Source organism: Chiloscyllium plagiosum, unplaced genomic scaffold, assembly GCF_037043375.1.
Source record: "Chiloscyllium plagiosum isolate Xiang-an unplaced genomic scaffold, Cpla_swu_hap1 HiC_scaffold_2, whole genome shotgun sequence".
Lineage (NCBI taxonomy): Eukaryota > Metazoa > Chordata > Chondrichthyes > Orectolobiformes > Hemiscylliidae > Chiloscyllium > Chiloscyllium plagiosum.
Window position 1 is genome coordinate 159,473,887 of NW_028270140.1, and position 23,976 is coordinate 159,497,862.

Consider the following 23,976-nt stretch of genomic DNA (forward strand, 5'->3'; position numbering starts at 1 on the left):
ATCAACCCTGCAAAGTTCTACTTATGAACATCTGGAGTCTAATGTCAAAACTGGGAGAGCTGTCACATAGAATAGAAAGGTGTGGTATTGGAAAAGCGCAGCAGGTCAGGCAGCATCTGAGGAGTAAGAAAATCAATGTTTCGCGCATAAGCCCTTCAGGAATGTTGGGGGTGGGGGGGGGGGGCGGGGAAAGGGGGCTGAGAGATAAATAGGAGGGTGGGGATGGGGGCAAGGAAGCTGGGAAGGCGATAGGTGGATGCAGGTGGGAGATGATTGTGAAAAGTTGGTAGGGAGGGTGAAGCGGATAGGTGGGAAGAAAGATGAACATGTGGGACAGAGTAGTCAAGCAACAGCCTAGTATAGTCATATTCATGGAATCACACTTTACAGGCAATGTCCCAGACACTACCATCACCATCCCTGGATATGTCCTGTCCCACTGACAGGATAGACCCAGAAGAGGTGGGTACAGTGGGATACAGTTGGAAGGGAATTGCCCAGCGAGTCCTCAAAATTGACTATGGACTCCATAAGTCTCATGGCATCAGGTCAAAAATGGGCAAGGAAACTTTCTGCTGATTAGCACATACAGCCCGTCCTCATCTGATGACTCAATATTGAACACCACTTGGAGGAAGTGTCTACCACCAGAAGCGGATTGGCAGCACCACCACTCATCAAGCTGGTTGAATCGTAAAAGATATAACTGCTCGACTGGGACTGCAGCAGGTAGTAAGAAAACTAACAAGACAGAACAGCATACCTTTCCTATTCCTCACTAGTCTGCCAGCTGCATCTGTCCATGACAATATCAATAAGAGTGACCACCACATAGTTCTTGTGGAGACGAAGTCTTGCTTTCATATGGCAATACCCTCCATTGTCGTATGTGGCGCTATAACCATGCTAAATCGGGCAGACCTCAAACAGACCTACCGACTCAAGACTGGGCGTCAGTGAGGCTCTGGGGGCCTTCAACAGTAGCAGAATCATGCTTCAAAAAAAATCTGCTACTATATGGCCTGGCATAGCTCCTACTTTATCATTACCATCAAGCCAGAAATTTAATACTGGTTCAATGGAGAGTGAAGAAGGGTATGCCAAGAGGAGTACTATGAATACTTATAAGTGAGGTGTCAACTGGTGAAGCAACCAAACAGGACTACTTGTATGCCAAAAAGCATTAGCAACTAGTGATAGACAGAGCTAAGTGATCCCACAAACAATGGATCAGATCTAAGCTCTGCAGTCATCCACGTCCAGCTGTGAATTGTCAATTAAACAACTCATTGGAGGGGGAAACTCCACAAATATCCCCATCTTCAATGATGGAAGATCTAGCACCTCAGTGCAAAAGACAAGGAAGAGGCATTCGCGGCAACCTTCAGCCATAAGTGCCAAGTGGATGATCCATCTCAGACTCCTCCAGGGGTACACAATATCACAGAAGCCAATCTTCAGCCAATTCAATTCATTCCATATGATATCAAGAAATGATTGGAGGTAATGAATAATGCAAAGGCTATGGGCCTTGACAACATTCTGATAATAGTACTGAAGATGTGTGCTCCAGATTTTATATGCCATTACTCATAGTGTTCCAGTAAAGCTACAACACTGGCATCTAGCAACAATGTAGAAATTTTCCCAGCTTTGTTCTGTACACAAAATTACGTGACAAATCTAAGTCTTACAAATACTGCCCCATCAATCTACTCTTGATCAAGAGCAAAGTGATGGAAGGTGTCATCAACAGTGCTATTAAGCAGCACATGCTCTGCAATAGCCTGCTCAGTGACTACCAGTTTGGGTTCTGCCAGGGTCACTCAGCTCCTGACCTCATTACAGCCTTGATTCAGACATAGACAAAAGAGCTGAATTCCAGAGGGGAGATGAGAGTGATAACCCTTGACATCAAAACTAGAATCATTGGGAATTAAGGGCAAAACACACCACTGTTTTGAGTCATGCCTGGTGCATTGCAAGATGGTTGTGAGGGTTGGAGGTCAATCATTTCAGTTTGAGGACATCCCTCTTGGAGTTCCTCATCGGCCCAACCATCTTTAACTACTGCAATCAATGAACTTTCCTGAATCATTATATCAGAGAAAGAGGTATTTGTTGATGATTACACAATGTTCAGGAATATTTGTGACTCCTCGGTGTGGAATTGTGTAGGGCACCGCATTGTACCCATTGCTTCCTACCGGTTGGATAAGATCCTGTTATCTGGGATATGTTGTGTTCAACGTGGATCACCTAAACTCCTTTAAGCACTACCATCCACAAGCCAAAAGAACCATTACCAGAACAGGCCAGATCCTCATGATGTCCTTTCCACTGTATGGAATAGGTCAACAAATTGATTGATGCGGCCTCAGCATTAGAATACCTGGCAAATGGGACAGCTCTAGTAGCCAGGGCAGGTGGACAAGGACTGGCTGAGGTCTCAGCTGAGCTGGTGGCTGTCTGGACCACGGCATTACAGAAACAACTGGCCTTGGATTATCTGCGAGCCTTGCAGGGAGGAATGTACGCTGTTGTAGGTCAGAAGTGCTGTACTTACTTTCCAGATGCCTCTGAGAGTATCACCAACCTGGCTGACCATATTAAGAGCTGAAAATGTGTTGCTGGAAAAGCGCAGCAGGTCAGGCAGCATCCAGGGAACAGGAGAATCGACCTTTCGGGCATAAGCCCTTCTTCAGGAAAACATTTACTGAAGAAGGGCTTATGCCCGAAACATCGATTCTCCTGTTCCCTGGATGCTGCCTGACCTGCGCTTTTCCAGCAACACATTTTCAGCTCTGATCTCCAGCATCTGCAGGCCTCACTTTCTCCTGACCATATTAAGAGACATACTAATCAAACACAAAAGATTGGCAGGCGATTCCATGATTAGAACCCACTAGGTTCGTTGGGCTGATTAGATCACGAGGAGAAAGTGAGCCACGGAATGTTTGATTGGATCTTTAAGGTCTTTTTACTAATATTGCTACTGTTAGTAGGAATAGGATTACTTGTTTGCTTGTGCCAATGTATTTTCAATTGAATTGTTAATATACCTGTATAACTGATTGTCATGATATGACAGAAGGAGGGAATGTGGAATTGTGTGAAATAGATAGCTGCATGTTGTGAAAATTGACCTGGTTGAAGCATACCCTTTGACTGCCCTTTGTACCACCCCGGAGCAGCCTGACACAAGACAATTAAGACTATTACAAAGGTCAAAGCATTGCTAACCTCAGCAAGACTTGAAATAGGCTGAGCTGAAAATGTGTTGCTGGAAAAGCGTAGCAGGTCAGGCAGCATCCAAGGAACAGGAGAATCAGGGCTTATGCCCGAAGAAGGGCTTATGCCCGAAACGTCGATTCTCCTGTTCCTTGGATGCTGCCTGACCTGCTGCGCTTTTCCAACAACACATTTTCAGCTCTGATCTCCAGCATCTGCAGTCCTCACTTTCTCCTTGAAATAGGCTGGGTCCATATAATCCTTTAACCTTGGTAGACCTCGTCAGAGCTTGATCAGGCTGGCTCCATATATATCTTTGGATACTAACTTAACCCAAATTAAGACATTCTACAAAGGTCCTTTGAGCCATTTACATGGACGAGATTAGGGATGACGTGTGTGACACGAGGTTTTGGAGGTCAACATAATAAACCTCTGAAGTAATAACCCAAATCATAATTTAATATACTGGTCTAATGGATGACTAGTCAATTGCCGGAGATGGAGATGGAGAGGTCCAGGAAGGACCTTAACACTGTCATGTCCCCCTTAGTCCAGAAACTCCCAAACCAACCAATCCCATCGCCCCATGGCTGAACACTTCGACTCCCCCTCCTACTCCACCAACAACATGCAGGTGCTGGTCATCTCCCACAACTCTTTTCTTGTTACATTGATGAATGGTTTAGTGCTGCTTCATGCTCCTGCCTGGACCTTGAAAAACCTCTTAATTTTGCTTCCAATTTCCACCCCTCTATAACTTTCACAAGGTCATCTCTGACACTACCTGTCCTTTCCTTGACCTCTCCATCTCCATTTCAGGGAATAAACAGTTCATAGCTACCTTGACTACAGCTCTTCACTCTCTACATCCTGCAAGGACTCCATCCCAATCTCCTAGTTCCTTCACCTACTTCATATCTGTTTGGATGATATCACCTTCCAAAACGGCGCTGCTGTTCCACCTTCCATAATCATAGTATCCCACCCACTGTGGTTGTCAGGGCCCTCAACCAAATCCAACCTTTCACCCATGTTTCCACCCTTGCCCCTTCCCATCACTCTCAACAGTATGATCGGATCCCCCCGTCTTCACTTTTTATTCCACCAATGTCTGCCTTCAAAGGATCATCATTTGCCATTTCAGACAACTTCAGCAGAATGCCACAACCAAACACATCTTCCCCTCACTCCTCCATCTGCATTCCACCGGGGTCATTCCCACCAGGACACCCTAGTTCATTCCTCAAAAACCACTAACACCACGTCGCTTCCCACAGCACCATCCTCTGTTTAACCACAGAAGGTGCAACCCCTTTCACCACTTCCCTGCTCACCATCCCATGGCCTAAACAGTTTTTTCAGGTGAAGCAGCATTTCACCTACATCTCTTCCACCTGGTCTATTGTATTTGCTGCACCCAGTATGGCCTACTCTACATTTGAGAAACCAAACATAAACTAGGTGGATTGTTTTTCAGACTGGAGGCCTGTGACCGGTGGAGTGCCACAAGGATCGGTGCTGGGTCCTCTACTTTTTGTCATTTACATAAATGATTTGGATGCGAGCGTAAGAGGTACAGTTAGTAAGTTTGCAGGTGACACCAAAATTGGAGGTGTAGTGGACAGCGAAAAGGGTTACCTCAGATTACAACAGGATCTGGACCAGATGGGCCAATGGGCTGAGAGGTGGCAGATGGAGTTCAATTCAGATAAATGCGAGGTGCTGCATTTTGGGAAAGCAAATCTTAACAGGACTTATACACTTAATGGTAAAGTCCTAGGGAGTGTTGCTGAACAAAGAGACCTTGGAGTGCAGGTTCATAGCTCCTTGAAAGTGGAGTCGCAGGTAGATGGGATAGTGAAGAAGGCGTTTGGTATGCTTTCCTTTTTTGGTCAGAGTATTGAGTACAGGAGTTGGGAGGTCATGTTGCGGCTGTACAGGACATTGGTTAGGCCACTGTTGGAATATTGCATGCAATTCTGGTCTCCTTCCTACCAGAAAGGTGTTGTGAAACTTGAAAGGGTTCAGAAAGGAATTACAAAGATGTTGCCAGGGTTGGAGCTACAGGGAGAGGCTGAATAGGCTGGGGCTGTTTTCCCTGGAGCGTCGGAGGCTGAGGAGTGACCTTATAGAGATTTACAAAATTATGATGGGCATGGATAGGATAAATAGGCAAAGTCTTTTCCCTGGTGTTGGGGAGTCCAGAACTAGAGGGCATAGGTTTAGGGTGAGAGGGGAAAGATATAAAAGAGACCTAAGGGGCAACTTTTTCACGCAGAGGGTGGTACATGTATGGAATGAGCTGCCAGAGGAAGTGGTGGAGGCTGGTACAATTGCAACATTTAAGAGGCATTTGGATGGGTATATGAATAGGAAGAGTTTGGAGGGATATGGGCCGGGTGCTGGCAGGTGGGACTAGATTGGGTTGGGATGTCTGGTTGGCATGGACGGGTTGGACTGAAGGGTCTGGTTCCATGCTGTACATCTCTATGACTCTATGACCACTTCGTTGAATACCTCTGCTCTGTGTACAAGTTTGATGCTGACCTTTCCATTGATGGTCATTTTAGCACAGCATCTTGCTCGCATGCTCACTTGTCTATCCTTGATATACTGCAATGTTCTAATGATTCACAGTGCAAACTGGAGGAACAACATCTCATCTTCAGAGTAGGCACTTCACAACCTTCTGGACTTAATATTGAGTTCAACACCTTCAGATTGTGAATTGATTCCCATTTCTTCCCTTCCCTTTAGCTTTTCTGGTTGCATTCTCTGTCACCATGTCCTCTCTCTCCTCCACCTCCCTCCCTGCACTGTGCCCCCCAAAAAAGTGGGACTGTCTATTCTTTCCAGTTCAACAGTTCGACACACCATTGTTCTGCTCTTCTCACATTCCGATCACTGAATCTGCACTATCAGCATCCTCCCCCAGCACGCTATCCTCGCACTGTTGCATAAATATTGCCCCCTCCACACTTCATGTCAGCTGTGATGAAGAGTCAAAACCTTAGCTTGCTCTCTCTGCAAGGATGCAACCTGATCCACTGTGATTTCCAGGGTTTTTTTTGTTTTCAGTGGCTACTGAAACAGGTCCAGGCAATGGCCTGTGGAGGTGGTCATCTCTGCCGACTGCCTGCCTCTCTCTTATGTTAGAGCATGGGTATCATTGGAGAAGGAGCATGCGGTGTCCATCAGTGTTCTTGATGCTTTTAAAGAGAGGGGGGCACTGCGGGGATACAGTGCTTTATTTCCCCCTCCAACTCCACTTTGACTTAGGCCCTTCACCTTCTTCCTACTTAGCACACCTTTTCCCCCCCCTCCTCCCCCAACCATCATCTTTAGAACATAAAACATAGAACTGTCCAGCACAGTACGGGCCCTCTGGCCCTCGATGTTGTACTGACGTTTTAATCCTACTCTAAGATTAGACTAACCTACATACTCTTCATTGTACTTTCTTCTGTGCACCAATCCAAGAGTCACTGCAAGGAGTGCATTCCACTCACCCTCCACCCTCTATGTACATAACCTACCTCTGACATCTCCCCTAAACCTTTCTCCAATTACCTTAAAATGATGCCCCCTCATGATTGCTATTTCCGCCCTGGGAAAACGTCTCTGGCTATTCATTCTATCTATGTTTCTCATCATCTTGTGCACCTCTATCAAGTCACCTCTCATCCTTCTTTTCTCCAAAGAGAAAAGCCCTAGCTCCCTCAACCTTTCTTCATAAGTCATGCCCACCAGTCCAGGCATCTTCCTGGTAAATCTCCTCTGCACCCTCTCTAAAGCTTCCACATCCTTCCTATAATGAGGCAACCAGAACTGAACACAATATTCCAAGTGTGTTTTAACCAGAGCTCTATAGAGCTGTAGCATAACCTCATGGCTCTTAAACTCAATCCCCCTACTAATGAAAGACAACACAATGTACACCTTTTTGACAACTCTATCCCCAATTGCAGCATTCAAAAGGCATCTGGATGGGTATATGAATAGGAAGGGTTCAGAAGGATATGGGCCAAGTGCTTGCAAATGGGACTAGATTTGGTTAGGATATATGGACGTACATTTCACTGAGAACATCTGTTAGCCATTCAGATACCCCAGTTCCTGTCTAATAACATTGTAATAGCCCCTCCCCCAATTAAATATTTTCCCTACTGTCTGCTCCTATCCCTCTCCAAGACTATAATAAATGTCAGGGAGTTGTGATCACTATCACTGAAATGCTCTCCCACCGCAAGATCTAACACCTGACCTGGTTCGTTGCCAAAGACCAAATTCAATATGGCCTCCCCTCTAGTCAGCCTATCCACATATTGAGAGTGTGGTGCTGGAAAAGCACAGCAGGTCAGGCAGCATCACACACTTGACTCTAATCTCCAGCATCTGCAGTCCTTACTTTCGCCTATCTACATATTGAGTCAGGAACCTTTCCTGGACGCAACTGATAAAAACCACTCCATCCAAACTATTTGAAATAAGGAGGTTCCAATCAATATTAGGGAAGTTAAAATCACATGTGACAACAACCTTGTTACTTCTGCTCCTTTCCCAATTCTGCCTCCCATTCTGCTCCTGCATGTCTCTGTTGCTATTGGTGGGGGGGGGCCTGTAGAAAACTCCCAAAATGACTGCTCCTTTCCGGTTTCTGACTTCCACCCATACTGACTCTGTACATAAACACTTCTCAATGACATCCCTTTCTGCAGCTGTGATACTATCCCTGATGAGCAATGCCATTCCCCCACCCTTTTTACCTCCCCCCTCTATTCCTTTTGAAACATCTAAACCCTGGAACATCCAACAGTCATTCCTGCCCCTGTGATATCCAAGTCTCTGATGGTTTACATCACCTATAATGGGGGCTTTCCGTGTAAATACTCAGTTGGCTACGTGGGTGTTATACTGATGTTGCTTACTAAAATTTTAAAAACATTAAAAGGTTTTGGTGATTTTGGTGTTGGGAAATTTGTTCAGTTGTGCCTAATAGCACTTCTGGGTAGAAGAGAATGAAACAAAGTGGACACTGAACAGAGTGACATAGTGGAAATGTGCTGGATGCATAACCCAGGCATTGATGGATCAAAATCATCTTCCAAGAGGGCTCTTGTGTTCGAGCCAGGAGGGCTAATTTTAACTCTCACGTCTCAGAGATGTATAATAATATTTGTGAACAAGTTGATTTGAAAATAAGTTCAATAAAAAATAGGGCATTGTTGTGTACCTTTGGGTCAAGAGGCCCGGGTTCAAGTCCCACCTGCTCCAGAGATCTGTAATAACATTTCTGAACAGGTTGGTTTGAAAAATAGGTTAAATAAAAAAAAACAGATATTGTGCAGAGCGATGGTGTAAAGTGGTGGGCACAGCTGCCTTCCAAGCGATTGACCTGGGTTCACTTCCTGGGTCATTGCAATGTGCAATATTAAGGGAAAGCACTTATGGTGTAGTGGTAGTGTCCATACCCAGGAGATCGGGTTCAGATCCCATTGTTTCAGATATGTGGAATAACGTGTAAACATATGTAAGAACGAAGCAAACACTGTGGCATTCTTGTTATGCAGTGGCAATTCCCCAGGTTCAACTCCCAGCTACTCTACAGATATATCACAGAAGCTCTGAAAAAGTTGAATAGAAAGTACATATGTTTAAAAAAAAGAATAAGCACTGGGGACCCGTGTTGGTGGTGTATTGTAATGTCAAGGTACCATAATCCAAATCCTCAGATTGATGTTATAAAATGAAAGAAAGCAGACATTGCCTGATTAATTGTTGGAAAAATTGGCAATGCTTTGATGGTAGAAAGCTATTCAGTTTTGTGTGATTTCTGGATGCAAAAGAAAAGAAAGCAGACACTGAGGATTCTTCTGGTGCAGTGGTAGTGTCCCTGCCCATGAGCTAGGTGATCTGGGTTCAAGCCCTACCTACTGCACAGGTGTATGATAACTTATCTCAACAGGTTGATTAGAAAATAAGACAAAAGAACTGCAGATGCTGGAATCCAAAGTAGACAGGCAGGAGGCTGGGAGAACACTAATATCCAGGGTGGGAAATTTGCTGGTGCTATTCGGGTGGGTTTGAACTAGCTCAGCAGGGGGATGGGAACCAGAGGTGTAGTTGCAGTGCACAGGAGGATGAGAGTAGGAAGGACAGGGACAGGATTTCAGGCTCACAGGAATGTGCTGGCAGACAGCAAACTGGTTTGAAATGCCAGAAGTATCCGAAATAAGGTGGTTAGCTTGTAGCATGGATAGGTACCTGGGACTTCGATGTTGTGGCCATTTCGGAGACATGGATAGAGCAGGGTGAGGAATGGATGTTGCAGGTTCCAGGGTTTAGATCTTTCATTAAGAACAGGCAAGGCGGTAAAAGATGGGGCGGCGTGGCCTTGTTAGTCAAGGATAGTATAACGGTGGCTGAAAGAACATTTGATGAGGACTTGTCTACTGAGGTAGTGTGGGCTGAGGAGAGGAGAGGTCACACTGCTTGGAGTTTTTTATAGGCCTTCGCAGAGTTCCAGGGAGGTGGAAGAGAGGATTAGCAAAATGATTCTGGGTAGGAGTGCAAGGAACAGGATGGTCATTATAGGGGACTTTAACTTCTCCAACATTGACTGGAAACGCTATAACTCCAGTACGTCGGATGGATCAGTTTTTGTCCAACGTGTACAGGAGAGTTTCCTGACACAGTATGTCGAAGGGCCGACAAGAGGGGAGACCACACTGGATCTGGTGCTTGGTAATAAACCAGGCCAGGTGTTTGATTTAGTTGCAGGTGAGCACTTTGGAGAGAGTGACCATAATTCAGTTACTGGATCAGTGGTGCTGGAAGAGCACAGCAGTTCAGGCAGCATCCGAGGACAGGCAAAGTCCGAGGACAGGCAAAATCGACATTTTGGGCAAAAGCCCTTCATCAGGAATAAAGGCAGAGAGCCTGAAGCGTGGAGAGATAAGCTAGGGGAGGGTGGGGGTGGGGAGAGAGTAGCTTAGAGTACAATAGGTCAGTGGGGGAGGAGATGAAGGTGATAGGTCAGGGAGGAGAGGGTGGAGTGGATCGGTGGAAAAGGAGCTAGGTACATCGGACAAGTCCGGACAAGTCAAGGAGACAGTGTTGAGCTGGAGGTTAGAAACTAGGATGAGGTGGGGGAAGGGGAAATGAGGAAGCTGTTGAAGTCCACATTGATGCCCTGGGGTTGAAGTGTTCCGAGGCGGAAGATGAGGCGTTCTTCTTCCATGCGTCTGGTGGTGAGAGAGCGGCGGTGAAGAGGCCCAGGACCTCCATGTCCTCGGCAGACTGGGAGGGGGAGTTGAAATGTTGGGCCACGGGGCGGTTTGGTTGATTGGTGCGGGTGTCTCGGAGATGTTCCCTAAAGCGCTCTGCTAGGAGGCACCCAGTCTCCCCAATGTAGAGGAGACCACATCGGGAGCAACGGATACAATAAATGATATTAGTGGATGTGCAGGTAAAACTTTGATGAATGTGGAAGACTCCTTTAGGGCCTTGGATACAGGTGAGGGAGAAGGTGTGGGCACAGGTTTTACAGTTCCTGCAGTGGCAGGGGAAAGTGCCAGGATGGGAGGGTGGGTCGTAGGGGGGCGTGGACCTGACCAGGTAGTCACGGAGGGAACGGTCTTTGCGGAAGGGGGAAAGGGGTGGGGAGGGAAATATATCCCTGGTGGTGGGGTCTTTTTGGAGGTGGCGGAAAGGTCGGCGGATGATTTGGTTTATGCGGAGGTTTGTAGGGTGGAAGGTGAGCACCGGGGCGTTCTGTCCTTGTTACGGTTGGAGGGGTGGGGTCTGAGGGCGGAGGTGCGGGATGTGAACGAGATGTGTTGGAGGGCATCTTTAACCACGTGGGAAGGGAAATTGCGGTCTCTAAAGAAGGAGGCCATCTGGTGTGTTCTATGGTGGAACTGGTCCTCCTGGGAGCAGATAATTCAGTTACGTTTAGTTTAGCGATGGAAAGGGATACATGCCACAGGTCAAGGGTTATCAATGGAGCAAAGGCAATTATAATGCGATTAGGCAAGAATTAGGATGCATAGAATGGGGTAGCAAAATGCAGGGGATGCAGACAATCGAAATATGGAGCTGGTTTAAGGAACAGATATTGTGTGTCCTTGATAGGTATGTCCCTGTCAGGCAGGGAGGAAGTGATAAGGTAAGGGAACCGTGGTTTACTACAGAAATTGCATCTCTTGTTACGAAGAAGAAGGAGGCTTATGTCTTGATGAGGCAAGATGGTTCAGATGAGGCGATGGAGAGTTACAGATCATCTAGGAAGGATTTAAAGAGAGAGTTAAGAAGAGCAAAGACAGGACACGAGTAGTCTTTAGCAAATAGAATAAAGGTGGAGAACCCTAAAGTTTTCTATAGGTATGTGAGGAATAAAAGGATGATTAGGGTAGGAATAGAGCCAATCAAAGACAGAAGTGGGAAGTTGAGTGTGGACCCTGTGGAGATTGGAGAGGTGCTAAACAAACATTTCTCATCGGTTTTCACTCAGGAAAAGGACAATATTGTTGAGGAGAAGAATGAGGTACGAGATATTAGACTAGAAAGGATCGAGGTTAGTTACGAACAGGTATTATCAATTCTGGAAGGAGTGAAAGTAGACAAGTCCCCTGGGCCGGATGGATTTATCCAAGGATTCTCTGGGAAGCTAGGGAGGAGATAGCAGAACCTTTGGATTTGATGTTTGAGTCGTCATTGTCTACAGGTTTGGTACCAGAGGACCTGGGTAATTATAGACGAATGAGCCATACTTCTGTTGTCGGAAAGGTTTTGGAAAGGATTATAAAAGATAAGATTTATAATCATCTAGCAAGCAACAATTTGATTTCAGATAGTCAACATGGTTTCGTCAAGGGCAGGACATGTCTCACAAACCTCATTGAGTTTTTTGAGAAGGTGACCAAGCATGTAGATGAGGATAGGGCAGTTGACGTGGTATACATGGATGAACTTCAGTAAAGCTTTTGATAAGGTACCACATTTTAGGCTTTTGGGGAAAATGCAGAGGCATGGAATTGAGGGTGATTTAGCAGTTTGGATTAGAAACTGGCTTTCTGAAAGAAGGCAGCGAGTGGTGGTTGATGGAAAATATTCAGCCTGGAGTCTGGTTACTAGTGGTGTGCCACAAAGATCTGTTTTGGGACCACTGCTGTTTGTCATTTTTACAAATGACTTAGACGCAGGCATAGGTGGATGGACTAATAAATTTGCAGATGACACTAAAATCGGTTGAGTAGTGGACAGTATGGAAGAATGTTACAAGTTGCAGAGGGACTTGGATAAACTGCAGAATTGGGCTGAGAGGTGGCAAATGAAGTTCAATGCAGCTAAATGTGAGGTTATTCACTTTGGGAAGAATAACAGGAAGGCAGAGTATTCGGTCGATGGAAAGATTCTTTTAGTGTGGATGTGCAGAGGGATCTTGGAGTCCATGTCCACAGATCCTTGAAAGTTGCCACCCAAGTGGATAGTGCTGTTAAGAAGGCATACAGTGTGTTAGGTTTCATTCGTAGAGGGATTGAGTTTCAGAGCCATAATATCATGCTGCAACTATACAAAACGCTGGTGCAGCCACACTTGGAATATTGTGTACAGTTCTGGTCCCCATATTTTGGGAAGGATGTCGAAGCATTGGAAAAAGTGCAGAGGAAATTTACCAGGATGTTGCCTGGTCTGGAGGGGAGGTCTTATGAGGAAAGGCTGAGAGACTTGAACCTGTTCTCATCGGCAAGAAGAAGGCTAGAGGGAATTTGATAGAGACATACAAGATGATCAGAGGATTAGATAGGGTAGACAGTGAAAGTCTTTTTCCTAGGATGATGACATCAGCTTGTATGAGGGGGCATAGCTACAAATTGAAGGGTGATAGATTTAAGACAGATGTCAGAGGCAGGTTCTTTAGGCAGAGAGTGGTAAGGGTGTGGAATGCCCTGCCTGCTAATGTAGTTAACTCAGCCACATTAGGGAGATTTAAACAATCCTAAGATAAGCACATGGATGATTTTGGGATAGTGTAGGGGGACGAGCTGAGAATAGTTCACAGGTCGGCGCAACATCGAGGGCCGAAGGGCCTATTCTGCGCTGTATTGTTCTGTGTTCTTTGTTCTGTGTTCTATGTTCTAACACAACAAGCCAGGCAGCATCAGGAGGTGGAGAAGTTGACGTTTCGGGTGTTACCCTTCTTCAGGACTGGGGGTGGGTGTAGGGGGAGCTGCAGATAAAGGGGGTGGTGGGATCAGGGTAGTGAAGTGGAGATAGGCAAAGACAGGTAGAGGGTACGACCTGGTTGGTCAATAGGAGGAATGAATCGGGTTGGTGGAAGGAAGAGGGACAGGCTGGGAAAGGAGATTATTTGAAATTGGAGAACTCAATGTTGACTACTCCAGGTTGTAGGCTGCCCAGGCGGAAATGTTCCTCCAATTTGCAGTGTGGCTTGTTGTGGCAATGGAGGAGGCCAAGGATGGTCATGTCAGAAAGGGAGTGGGAAGGGGAATTGAAATGGGCGGTGATTGGGCGGTCTGGTCGGCTGCTGTGGGCCTGGCTGCGATGATTGGCAAATCGTTCCCTAAGTTTACGTTCAGTCTCCCTGATGTAGAGAAGACCACATTGGGAGCACCTGATGCAAGGAAGAACCTCTGTCACACCTGGAAGGATTGTTTGGGACCCTGGATGGAGGTGAAGGGGTGGGGGTGGTGTGCCAGCAAGTTTTGTGTCTTTTCTGATTGCAGGGGAAGGTACCTGGCGTTCAGGAGGGTTGGTGGGGAGAGTGGCACAAACCAAGGACTGTCGAAGGTAACAGTCCATGCAGAAGGCAGAGAGGGATGGTAAGGGGAAGATATTCTTGATTGGTGGGGTCCAGTTGGAGTTGGCAGAAGTGTTTAAGGATGATGCGTTGGATACGGAGACTGGTGGGATGGTAGGGGAGGACAGGGGGGACTCTCTCTTTACTGCGTTTGGAGGGGGTGTGGTTAGAGTAGTGGAAGGGGGAATGGAGGGCTGTCTGGATGACAGAGGGAGGAAAAGCATGTTGTTCAAAATAGGTAGACATCTGGGGACTGAAATGCCTCCTTGATGGAGCAGATGTAGCGGACGTGGAGGAATTGGGTGAATGTTATGGAGTTCTTGCAGGATACTGGGTGGGAGGAGGTTAGTCCAGGTAGTTATGGGAGTCTGCGGGTTTGTATCAAAAGAAAATAGTTTGTCGTAATAAATAAGACAGTAGACACTGCAGGTTCTCTTAGTGCATGGTGGCATCCCTGCCCTTAGACCAGGGGTCCTGGGTTCAAGTTCTTCCCACTCCATTGGCATGTGATAGCAATTCTGAACAGATTGATTTGAAAGTAAAATAAAGTAGACCCTGGGATTGGTTTGCAGGACTCTTTGTCCCAGACTGGGACTAGCCTAAGTATGCCATGAGTAATGGCTCTACTTTGGTTTTCAACAATAAGCAATGTTCCCTTCCAGTTGCACTTCCTGAGTTAGTACAGAGGAGTAGAGGGATCTTGGGATATTTAGATGTTTGTCCACAAATCCCTGAAGGTGGCAGGGGAAGTTCATAGGTTAGTTACAAAGGCATATGGGACGCTTGTTTTTCTCAATTGTGGCACTGATAAACTAGCAGAGAGGTTATGTAGGAGCTGTACAGAACTTTGGTTCGGTCCGAGCAGGAGTATTGTGTGTAGTTCTTGTCACCACACTATAGGAAAGATGTGATTGCACTGGAGGGGATGCAGAGCAGATTCATCAGGATGTTGTCTGGAATGGAGCACTTGAGCTATGAAGAAAGGCTGGATAAGTTCAGGTTGTTTTCTTTGGAGCAGAGAAGGTTGAGGGGAAATCTGATAGAGATTACCATTACAGATGTATGATTATGAGGTATGGGCAGGGTGAAAAGAATGCAGCTCAGAACCTTTAAAACATATTTGGATGAATACTTGAAATGTTATAGCATTCAAGGTTATGTGCCTACTTCTGGAAAGTGGGACCAGTGCAGATTTAGCACAGCTTTGGGAGTATAGACTTGATGGGCTGAAAGGCCTTTGAGAATCAAAGAGTCATAGAGATGTACAGCACGGAAACAGACCCTTCGGTCCAACCTGTCCATGTAGACCAGATATCCCAACCTAATCTAGTCCCATTTGTCATTACTTCGCTCATATCCGTCTAAACCCTTCCTATTCATATACCCATCCAGGCGCCTTTTTAATGCTGTATTTGTTCCAGCCTCCACCTTTTCCTCTGGCACCTCATTCCATACACGCACCACTCTCTTCATGAAAAAGTTTCCCCTTAGGTCCCTTTTATATCTTTCCCCTCTCACCCTAAGCCTATGCCCTCCAGTTTTGGACACCCCCATCCCAGGGAAAAGACCTTGTCTATTTATCCTATCTATGCCCCTGATGATTTTATAAACCTCCATAAGGTCACCCCTCCAGGGAAGACATTCTAGGGAAGACTTCTATGCTATATGATTCAATGATTCTGTGAAATACGCTGCACTTATGTATTGCCCTACTAAAGTGGATAGTCTCACATTTTTCCACATTATATTCCATCTGCTATGTTCTTTCCCATGAACTAATCCTGTAAACATTCTTTATTAGATTAGATTACTTACAGTGTGGAAACAGGCCCTTCGGCCCAACAAGTCCACATCGACCCGCCGAAGCGCAACCCACCCATACCCCTACATTTACCCCTTATTACCTAACACTAAGGGCAATTTAGCATGGCCAATTCACCTAATCTGCACATCTTTGGACTGTGGGAGGAAACCGGAGCACCCGGAGGAAACCCACGCAGACACGGGGAGAACGTGCAAACTCCACACAGTCAGTCGCCTGAGTCGGGAATTGAACCCGGGTCTCTGGCGCTGTGAGGCAGCAGTGCTAACCACTGTGCCACCGTGCCGCCCACAATTGTAAAGTGGCTTCTGCTGAAGCCACTTTACAATTTGCTCACACATGCATTCCTGCAAATGGAGTTTAATGCGGAAAAGTGTGAGGTGATTCAATTTGGAAGGAGTAACAGGAATGCAGAGTACTGGGTTAATGGTAAGATTTTTAATAGTGTAGATGAGCAGAGAGATCTTGGTGTCCAGCTACATAAATCCTTGAAAGTTGTCACCCAGGTTGATAGGGTTGTTAAGAAGGCATATGGTATGTTAGCTTTTATTGGTAGAAGGATTGAATTTCGGAACCATGAAATTATGTTGCAGCTGCACAAAACTCTGGTATAGCCACATTTGGAGTATTGCATACAGTTCTGGTCACCGCATTATAGGAAGGATGTGGAAGCTTTGAAAAGGGTTCAGAGGAGATATACTAGGATGTTGCCTGGTATGGAGGGAAGATCTTATGAGGAAAGGCTGAGGGACTTCAGGCTGTTTTCATTAGAGAGAAGGTTGAGGGGTGACTTAATTGAGGCATATAAGATATTCAGAGGGTTAGATAGGTTGGACATGGAGAGCCTATTTCCTTGGATGGTGATGGCTAGCACGAGGGGACATAGCTTTAAATTGAGGGGGTGATAGGTATAGTTCAGATGTCAGAGGTAGTTTCTTTACTCAGAGAGTAGTAGAGGCATGGAGCACACTGCCTGCAACAGTAGTAGACTCGCCAACTTTAAATGGTCATTGGATAAACATATGGATGAAAATGGAATAATGTCGGATAGGTAGGCTTCAGATTGGTTCCACAGGTCAGCGCAACATCGAGGGCTGAAGGGCCTGTACTGCGCTGTAATATTCTATGTTCTATGCTATATTTTGCATCATCTGCAAACTTGGAAATATTACATTTAGTCACCACATCTAATTGATATAATGTGAACAGCCAGAGCTGCCACCTTGAGGATGACCCATTTATTCCTACTCTCCTACTCAGTTCTGATGAAGAGCCACCAGACTTAAAATGTTAATGCTACTTTCTTCCCAAAAATGCTGACAGACCAGTGAGTTTCACCAACAATTTCTGTTTTGTATCAAATCTCCAGCATCCAAAGTTCTTTGTCTTACTTTGTTCCTGTTATTATCCAATTCAGTGCATTACCTACTATTCCATTTGTTCTGATAATCAATCTCCTGTATAATACAATTGTTACACCTTGGCTGGAGGTATAAAAGATGTATTAAATCACAGTTGGAGACATAAGACATTTGTTAAACCTCAGGTGAAGTACTGGGTACAGTTCTGGGTGCCACATTATAGGAATAATGTGAATGTACTGCTTCCATCCCTGATTATTTCCCCACTGATGTCATGGGTAAGACTTATGGAACCTGCAAGTAAAAAGAGAGAGAAGGCATGGCGGTCACTGGTTAGAAACAAAGATTGGGTGCGATAATGGGACTGAGGGGAGTGTGGCAGTGCCATACAGAGTGGCAGGAGGGGTCTTGGTTTTGTCCTTCAAGGGTTAGAATTCTCCCCTTATATGGGTAAGGATTTGGATGTCAGGCAGAGTAGACACTGACCTAGTTTCTGCATTGCTGGCTGTTCTTCCACAATCTGGGATCAGGCTAACAAGGCATGGTGGTGCAAGACCTCCAGGTTGGAGAATTGCAGTGACATCTTCCCCTTCTCCTACATGTTGTGCACATGTCCTTTAATGAGCAGGGCAGCCTGGGAATGCTCGCCTGGGTGCACATCGGGTGCTTTAAAGATGGCTTGGGTTCATGGGTTGCTAGCCAATGAATGGTCACTGGACTCAAAACATTAACTCTGTTTTCTCTTCACAGATGCTGTCAGACCTACTGAGTTTTTCCAGCAATTTCTTTTTCTGTTTGTTTCAGATCTCCAGCATCCACAGTTCTTTCTTTTACTCCAGTAAGTTGTGGCCCAATTAACTGTACCTCTCCTCATACGATAAGCCCTTCACCCCAGAGGTCATTATTAAAAACTGTACATAATGCTTCAGGCGTTGTCTGATCAAGGCCTTGTGCAACTACAGTAAGACATTTTCATTCCTGTTCTCAGCTGTTCTGTCAATAAAAGTCAATATGCTATTTATCTTCCTAAATGCTGGGGAGGCAATGGCATTATCAACAGACCATTGGTCAGAAACTCGGGTAATAACGTTCTGGGGACCCAGGTTTGAATCCCACCATGGCAGATCGTGAAATTTGAATTCAATAAAAATCTGGAATTAAGACCCTAATGAACATGAAACCATTGCCAAATGTCAAAAAGAAATTGATTCACTAATGTCCTTCAGAGAAGGAGACTTCTGTCATCCTTGGTCCAACCTTATGAGATTCCAGACCCATAGCAATGTGATTGACTTCCAACCACAATTTAAGATGGGCAATAAATGCTGGTCTAGTTTGCGATGTAGGCAGACCGCAGATGAATAAAATGAAAATGGTTGCTCCACCTGCAGGACCCCTTTTATATCAACATTTTTCAATCTATCATTATTTAAATAATATTCTGCTATTCTGTTGTCCAAATGGATATCTTCACCCCACATTAGACTGAATCTCATGTACAGTATTTGTCCTCTCATACAATTTATTAGAATCATATTGAAGCCTCATTATTTCCTACTCTCCACTCACAATTCCTCACAGTTTTCAGTCATTAGCAAACTTGAAATTATTTCATTTGATCAAAGCATCAATAAAGAGGAAGAAAATAAACTTTGAGTGAAAACTTGCAGGTATTATGAACATGGACAGCAGGAGCTTCTTTAAATGTATAAAAAGGAAGAGAGAAGCCAAAGTGAACACAGGCCCCATGGAGAATGAAAGTGGGGAAATAATAATGAGGATAATGCAGACAGGATTTCCCAGAATGTTGCCATGGCTGAAGAATTGTAGCTACAAGGAGAGATTGGGGCTGTTTTCCTTTGAACACAGCCCCACAGTGGGTGGCACCATAGCTCAGTGGCTAGCACTGTTGCCTCACAGTGCCAGGTTCAATTCCAACCTTGGATGACTGTCTGTGTGGAGCTTGCACATTCTCCATGTGTCTGCGTAGGTTTCCTCTGGGTGCTCCAGTTTCCTCCCACAATCCAAAGGTGTGCAGGTTCAGTGAACTGGCCACGCTAAATTGCCCATTGTGTTTGGGGACATGTAGATTAGGTGGATTAGTCAGGGGTAAATAAAGGATAGGGGAATGGGTGTGGGTGGGATACTGTCCGGAGCCCAGTGTGGACTTGTTGGGCCGAAGGACCTGTTTCCACATGTAGGAATTCTAATCTTAAAGAACAGAGAAGGCTGGGGGTGGTGACATGATCAAGGTGTACAAATGTACAAGGGTCAGAAATGGCTCACAAGAATGCTTTCAGGGATAAGGACCTTCAGTTATGAGGGATCATAGAATCCCCACAGTGTGGAAATAGGCCATTGGCCCAACAAGTCCACACCGACCCTCCGAAGACCAACCCACCCAGACCAATTCCCCTGCCCTATTACTCTACATTTAACCCCGACTAACTCACAGATCCTGAACACTATGAGCAACTTAGCATAGCCCACTCACCTAATCTGCACATCTTTGGATGGACTGAAGAAGCTGGAACTGTACTTCTTGGGTAGAAGAGGCTAAGAGGAGATCTGATGGAGGTTTTCAAAATCATCAGTGATCTGAATACAGTATATTTAAAATAGGAGTAAGAGACCTTTTGTCATACAGTCATAGAGATGTATAGCATGGAAACAGATCATTTGGTCCAACTCGTCCATGCCAACCAACTATCCTAAATGAATCTAGTGCCATTTGCCAGCGGTTGACCCACATTTCTCTAAACCCTTCCTATTCATATGCCAATCCAGATGCCTTTTAAATAACGTAATTGTACCAGCCTCCACCACTTCCTCTGGCAGCTCATTCCATACACGCATCACCCTCCGTGTGAAAAAGTTGCACCTTAGGTCCCTTTTAAATTGTTCTGCTCTCACCTCAACTATGTCCTCTAGTTTTGGATACCCTACCATGGGGAAAAGATCTTGACTATACACCCTGTCCATGCCTCTCATGATTTTATAAAGCTCTAAAAGGTCGTCCCTCACTTCTGACGCCCCAGAGTGAATAGCCCCAGCCTGTTCAATCTTTTCCTATAGTTAAAATCCTCCAATCCTGGCAACATTCTTGGAAATATTTTCTGAACCCTTTCAAGTTTAACAAAATCTTTCCTATAGCAGGGAGAATAGAATTGAACACAGTATTCCAAAAGTGGTCTTACCAATGTCCTGTGCAGCCTCAACATAAGCTCCCAATCCCTATAGTCAACCAAACAGCTTCTTCACTACCTAGTCTACATGCACTCCACTTTCAAGGAACAATGAACCTTCACTCCAAGGTCTCTTTGTTCAGCAACACTCCCCAGGATCTTACCATTAAGTGTATAAATCTTGCACTGAATTGTTCTTTGAGCCTGAATCACCCACTATTTGATATCATGGCTGATCATCCAACACAGTTCTTTGTTCTTGCTTTCTCCCCACACCCTTTGACCCATTTAGCCCATTCAACTAAAACTAAGTTCGTCTAGAAAACATTTATGGTTTTCTCCTCAATCGTGTTCTGTGGTTCACCATTGAAGAAATTTCTCCTCATTTCAACCCTAAATGGCAAACATGGCAATCTTAGTCTGTGACCCCTGCCTTTGGTCTGCCCAGACATGCAGAATATCCATCCTGCATTTACCCTGTCTCATCCTATTAGAATTTCACAGGTTTCTATGAGATCCTCCCTAGTTTTCCTAAATTCTAGAGAATATGACCCTCGCTGATAGAGTCTCTCTTCATATGTGAGAAATACCATCAGGAATCAGTCTGATAAACCTTTGTTGCATTCTTTCCAGAGCCAAAGAAACCTTCCTCAGATAAACTGCACACAATAGTCCAAGTGTGGTCTCACCAAGGCCCTATACAATTTCAGCAAGACATCCCAGTCTCTGTACTTAAATCCTGTCAATTATTGAATCCCTACAGAGTGGAAGCAGGGCATTCAGTTCATTAAGTCCACACTGACCCTTTGGAGAACATCCTACTCAATCCCTGTAACCCTGCATTTCCCATGGCTAATCCACCTCGCCTACACATCCCTGGATAATTTAGTATGGCCATTTCATCTAAACTGCACATCTCTGGACTGTGGTAGGAAACCAGAGCACCTGGAGGAAACCCATGCAGACATGGGAAGAATGTGCAAACTCCACACAGGTACTCAAATACAGGTCTCTGGTGCTATGGGGCAGCAGTGCTAATCACTGAGCCACCATGCTGCTCCCACCATGAAGTCCAAGTATTATTTGCTTTCTTAACCAACTGCTACACATGCATGTTTACTTTCAGTGTCAGAAGTATAAGGAGACCCAAGACTCATTGTACTCCCTCTTTTCCAACCTATTGCCATTCAGATAATAATCTGCCTTCCTGGTATGCTACCAAAATTGATAACTTTACATTTATCCATATTATATTTCAACTGCAATTGCCAGCTCACTCACTTTTTCAAATCATGCTGAAACATCTCTGCATCCTCCTCACAGTTCACTCTCCCATCAAGCTTTATGTCATTTGCACATCTGGAGATATTAGACTGAGTTCCTTTGTCAAAATCATTAATATATTGTGAATAGCTGGGGTCCTAGCACAGATCTCTGAGGTTACCTACCATTCACTGGCTGTCTCTTCCAAACACCCAATCCTATGTTCTTCACTTATGCGTCCTAATATTTTATGTGGACCTTATTGAAAGCCTTCTGAAAGTGCAACTAAAGCACTATCTCCCCGTTATCAACTAAATTAGTTGCATTCTCAAAACGTTCCAGTAGATTTGTCAAACCTGATTTCCCTTTTGTAACATATATTGATTCTATCCGACCCTGTCACTGTTTTCCAAGTGCTATACAGTTAAATCTTTTATGATTAACTGGAGCATTTTTCCAACTGCCACTGTCAGACTATTAGATCTATAATTCTCTGTTTTCTCTCTATCCCTTTTCTAAATAGTGGGGCCACGCAATCCCCAACATTTTAATGTGTACCTTCCTTTGTGAAGCAAAATGGAACTAAAATATGTTTAAGACAGAGTTGAGGAGAAATTTCTTCTCTCAGGTTGGGGAATTTATGAAATTTTTTTTCAGTTCTGTCAAGGCTGAATCATTAAATATCTTCAAGACTGGGATTATGTAAGGGAATCGAGGGTTATAGAGAAAAGATGGGAATGTGGAGTTGAGGTTTATCAGATTAATCATAATCTCATTGAATGTCGGAGCATACTTGATGGGCTGAAAGACCTACTTCGGCTCCTATGTCATAGAGTCGTAGAGATATACAGCATGGAAACAGACCCTTCAGTCCAACCTGTCCATGCCGACCAGATATCCCAACCCAATCTAGTCCCACCTGCCAGCACCCGCCCATGACGCTCCAAACCCTTCCTATTCATATACCATCCAAATGCCTCTTAAATGTTGCAATTGTACCAGCCTCCACCACTTCCTCTGGGAGCTCATTCCATATGCTATGGTCTTAGAGCTCAAAAGACTTACAAACCTTTGAGAAAATAAATTCTCATCATTTCTGCTTGAAATAGGTAAGCCCTTATTTTTACAACATGACCCCATTTCTCCAGGAGAAGCCTGTCTCCATGTCCAACTTATCATTATTTCTCAGGATCTTATGAAATTTAATCGAGTCTCCTCTCACTGTTCTAAACCCTAGCGGATACAAACCTGTCCAACCTTTCCTCAAGACACTCAAAACCACTCCTGAAATAGCCTTGCAAACCAGTTAGTTCAAGGCAATGAGGGTGGAGCAACAAATGGTCGTCTTGACAGTGATCCCCATTTCTTACGAAAGAATATAAAAGTAGGATCAAGGACCACAGCAGAACATATTTAAGATAATTAGTAAAAAAGAAAGCACTGATGACATAAGGAAAAGCTTTATTACACAACAAATAGTTTGGGTTTAGAATGCACTACCTGAGTGTGGTGAAGACAGTCTTCATTAAGATTCAAAGGGAATGAAATCAATATTTTAAATTGAAATATTTTCAGGACTGTGGAGAAAAAGACAAAAATGGCACAAGGTGAATTGTTCCTTTAGACATGGCAGACCAAAATGTCTACCTACTCAGCTAATTAATTGTTTCACTCCTCCTTATCCCTGTAGTCTACTGTACCTTTACAATTCTTTCCTAACTTACTTCTACAATTTTTGTCTTTCCTCATACTTTTCTCTGAACCTGTCTCTTTGTCCACATCACACTTCCTTTATCTCACTATTGATTGCTGTGCATTCGCTTCATTATAAGAACTGGAAATTCCTCTGCAATACTCTGCTTCTCCATATTGTTCCTCCTTTAAAACTCGTCTTAAAGCAAAACTCGTTTCCCAAGCTTTAAGTTATCTATTTGAACACTTACTTCCTTGACTCAATCTCCATTTTTATCTTTTTATGTTTCAATGAAGCACATTGCTAAATTTTTTCAAATGTTAAAGATGCTGTGTAAATGCAAGGTCTTTGATTGCCTATCCTTCATGCATTGTAATTAACATTTAAATTAGCAAATGATGCATAGAGCTTTTGAGATTTTGCAAAGTCACCAGTGAGAATGGAGAATCTTAATACATTTGTTTTTTTTTTCTACAGAAACTTGTGCAAGGCTTTTGTGGAGAGGGAGATGAATCAGTGTCAACTCATCTTAACAACATAAAAATGCTTGGCACAGAATATGGCAAACAATGGGTTACATCAATGGTAAGAACAGA

At 44.5% G+C, this 23,976-nt stretch overlaps 1 protein-coding gene across 1 annotated transcript in view; it reads left to right on the top strand.

Moving 5' to 3' along the window:
• Positions 1-23,976, top strand: part of LOC122539512 (uncharacterized) — a 230,757-nt gene that overhangs the window by 86,980 nt on the left and 119,801 nt on the right. Inside the window, exon 10 of the mRNA XM_087994168.1 lies at positions 23,858-23,965. Within this exon, the coding sequence (XP_087850294.1) occupies positions 23,858-23,965 (108 nt within the window). The remainder of the gene's footprint in view (positions 1-23,857; positions 23,966-23,976) is intronic.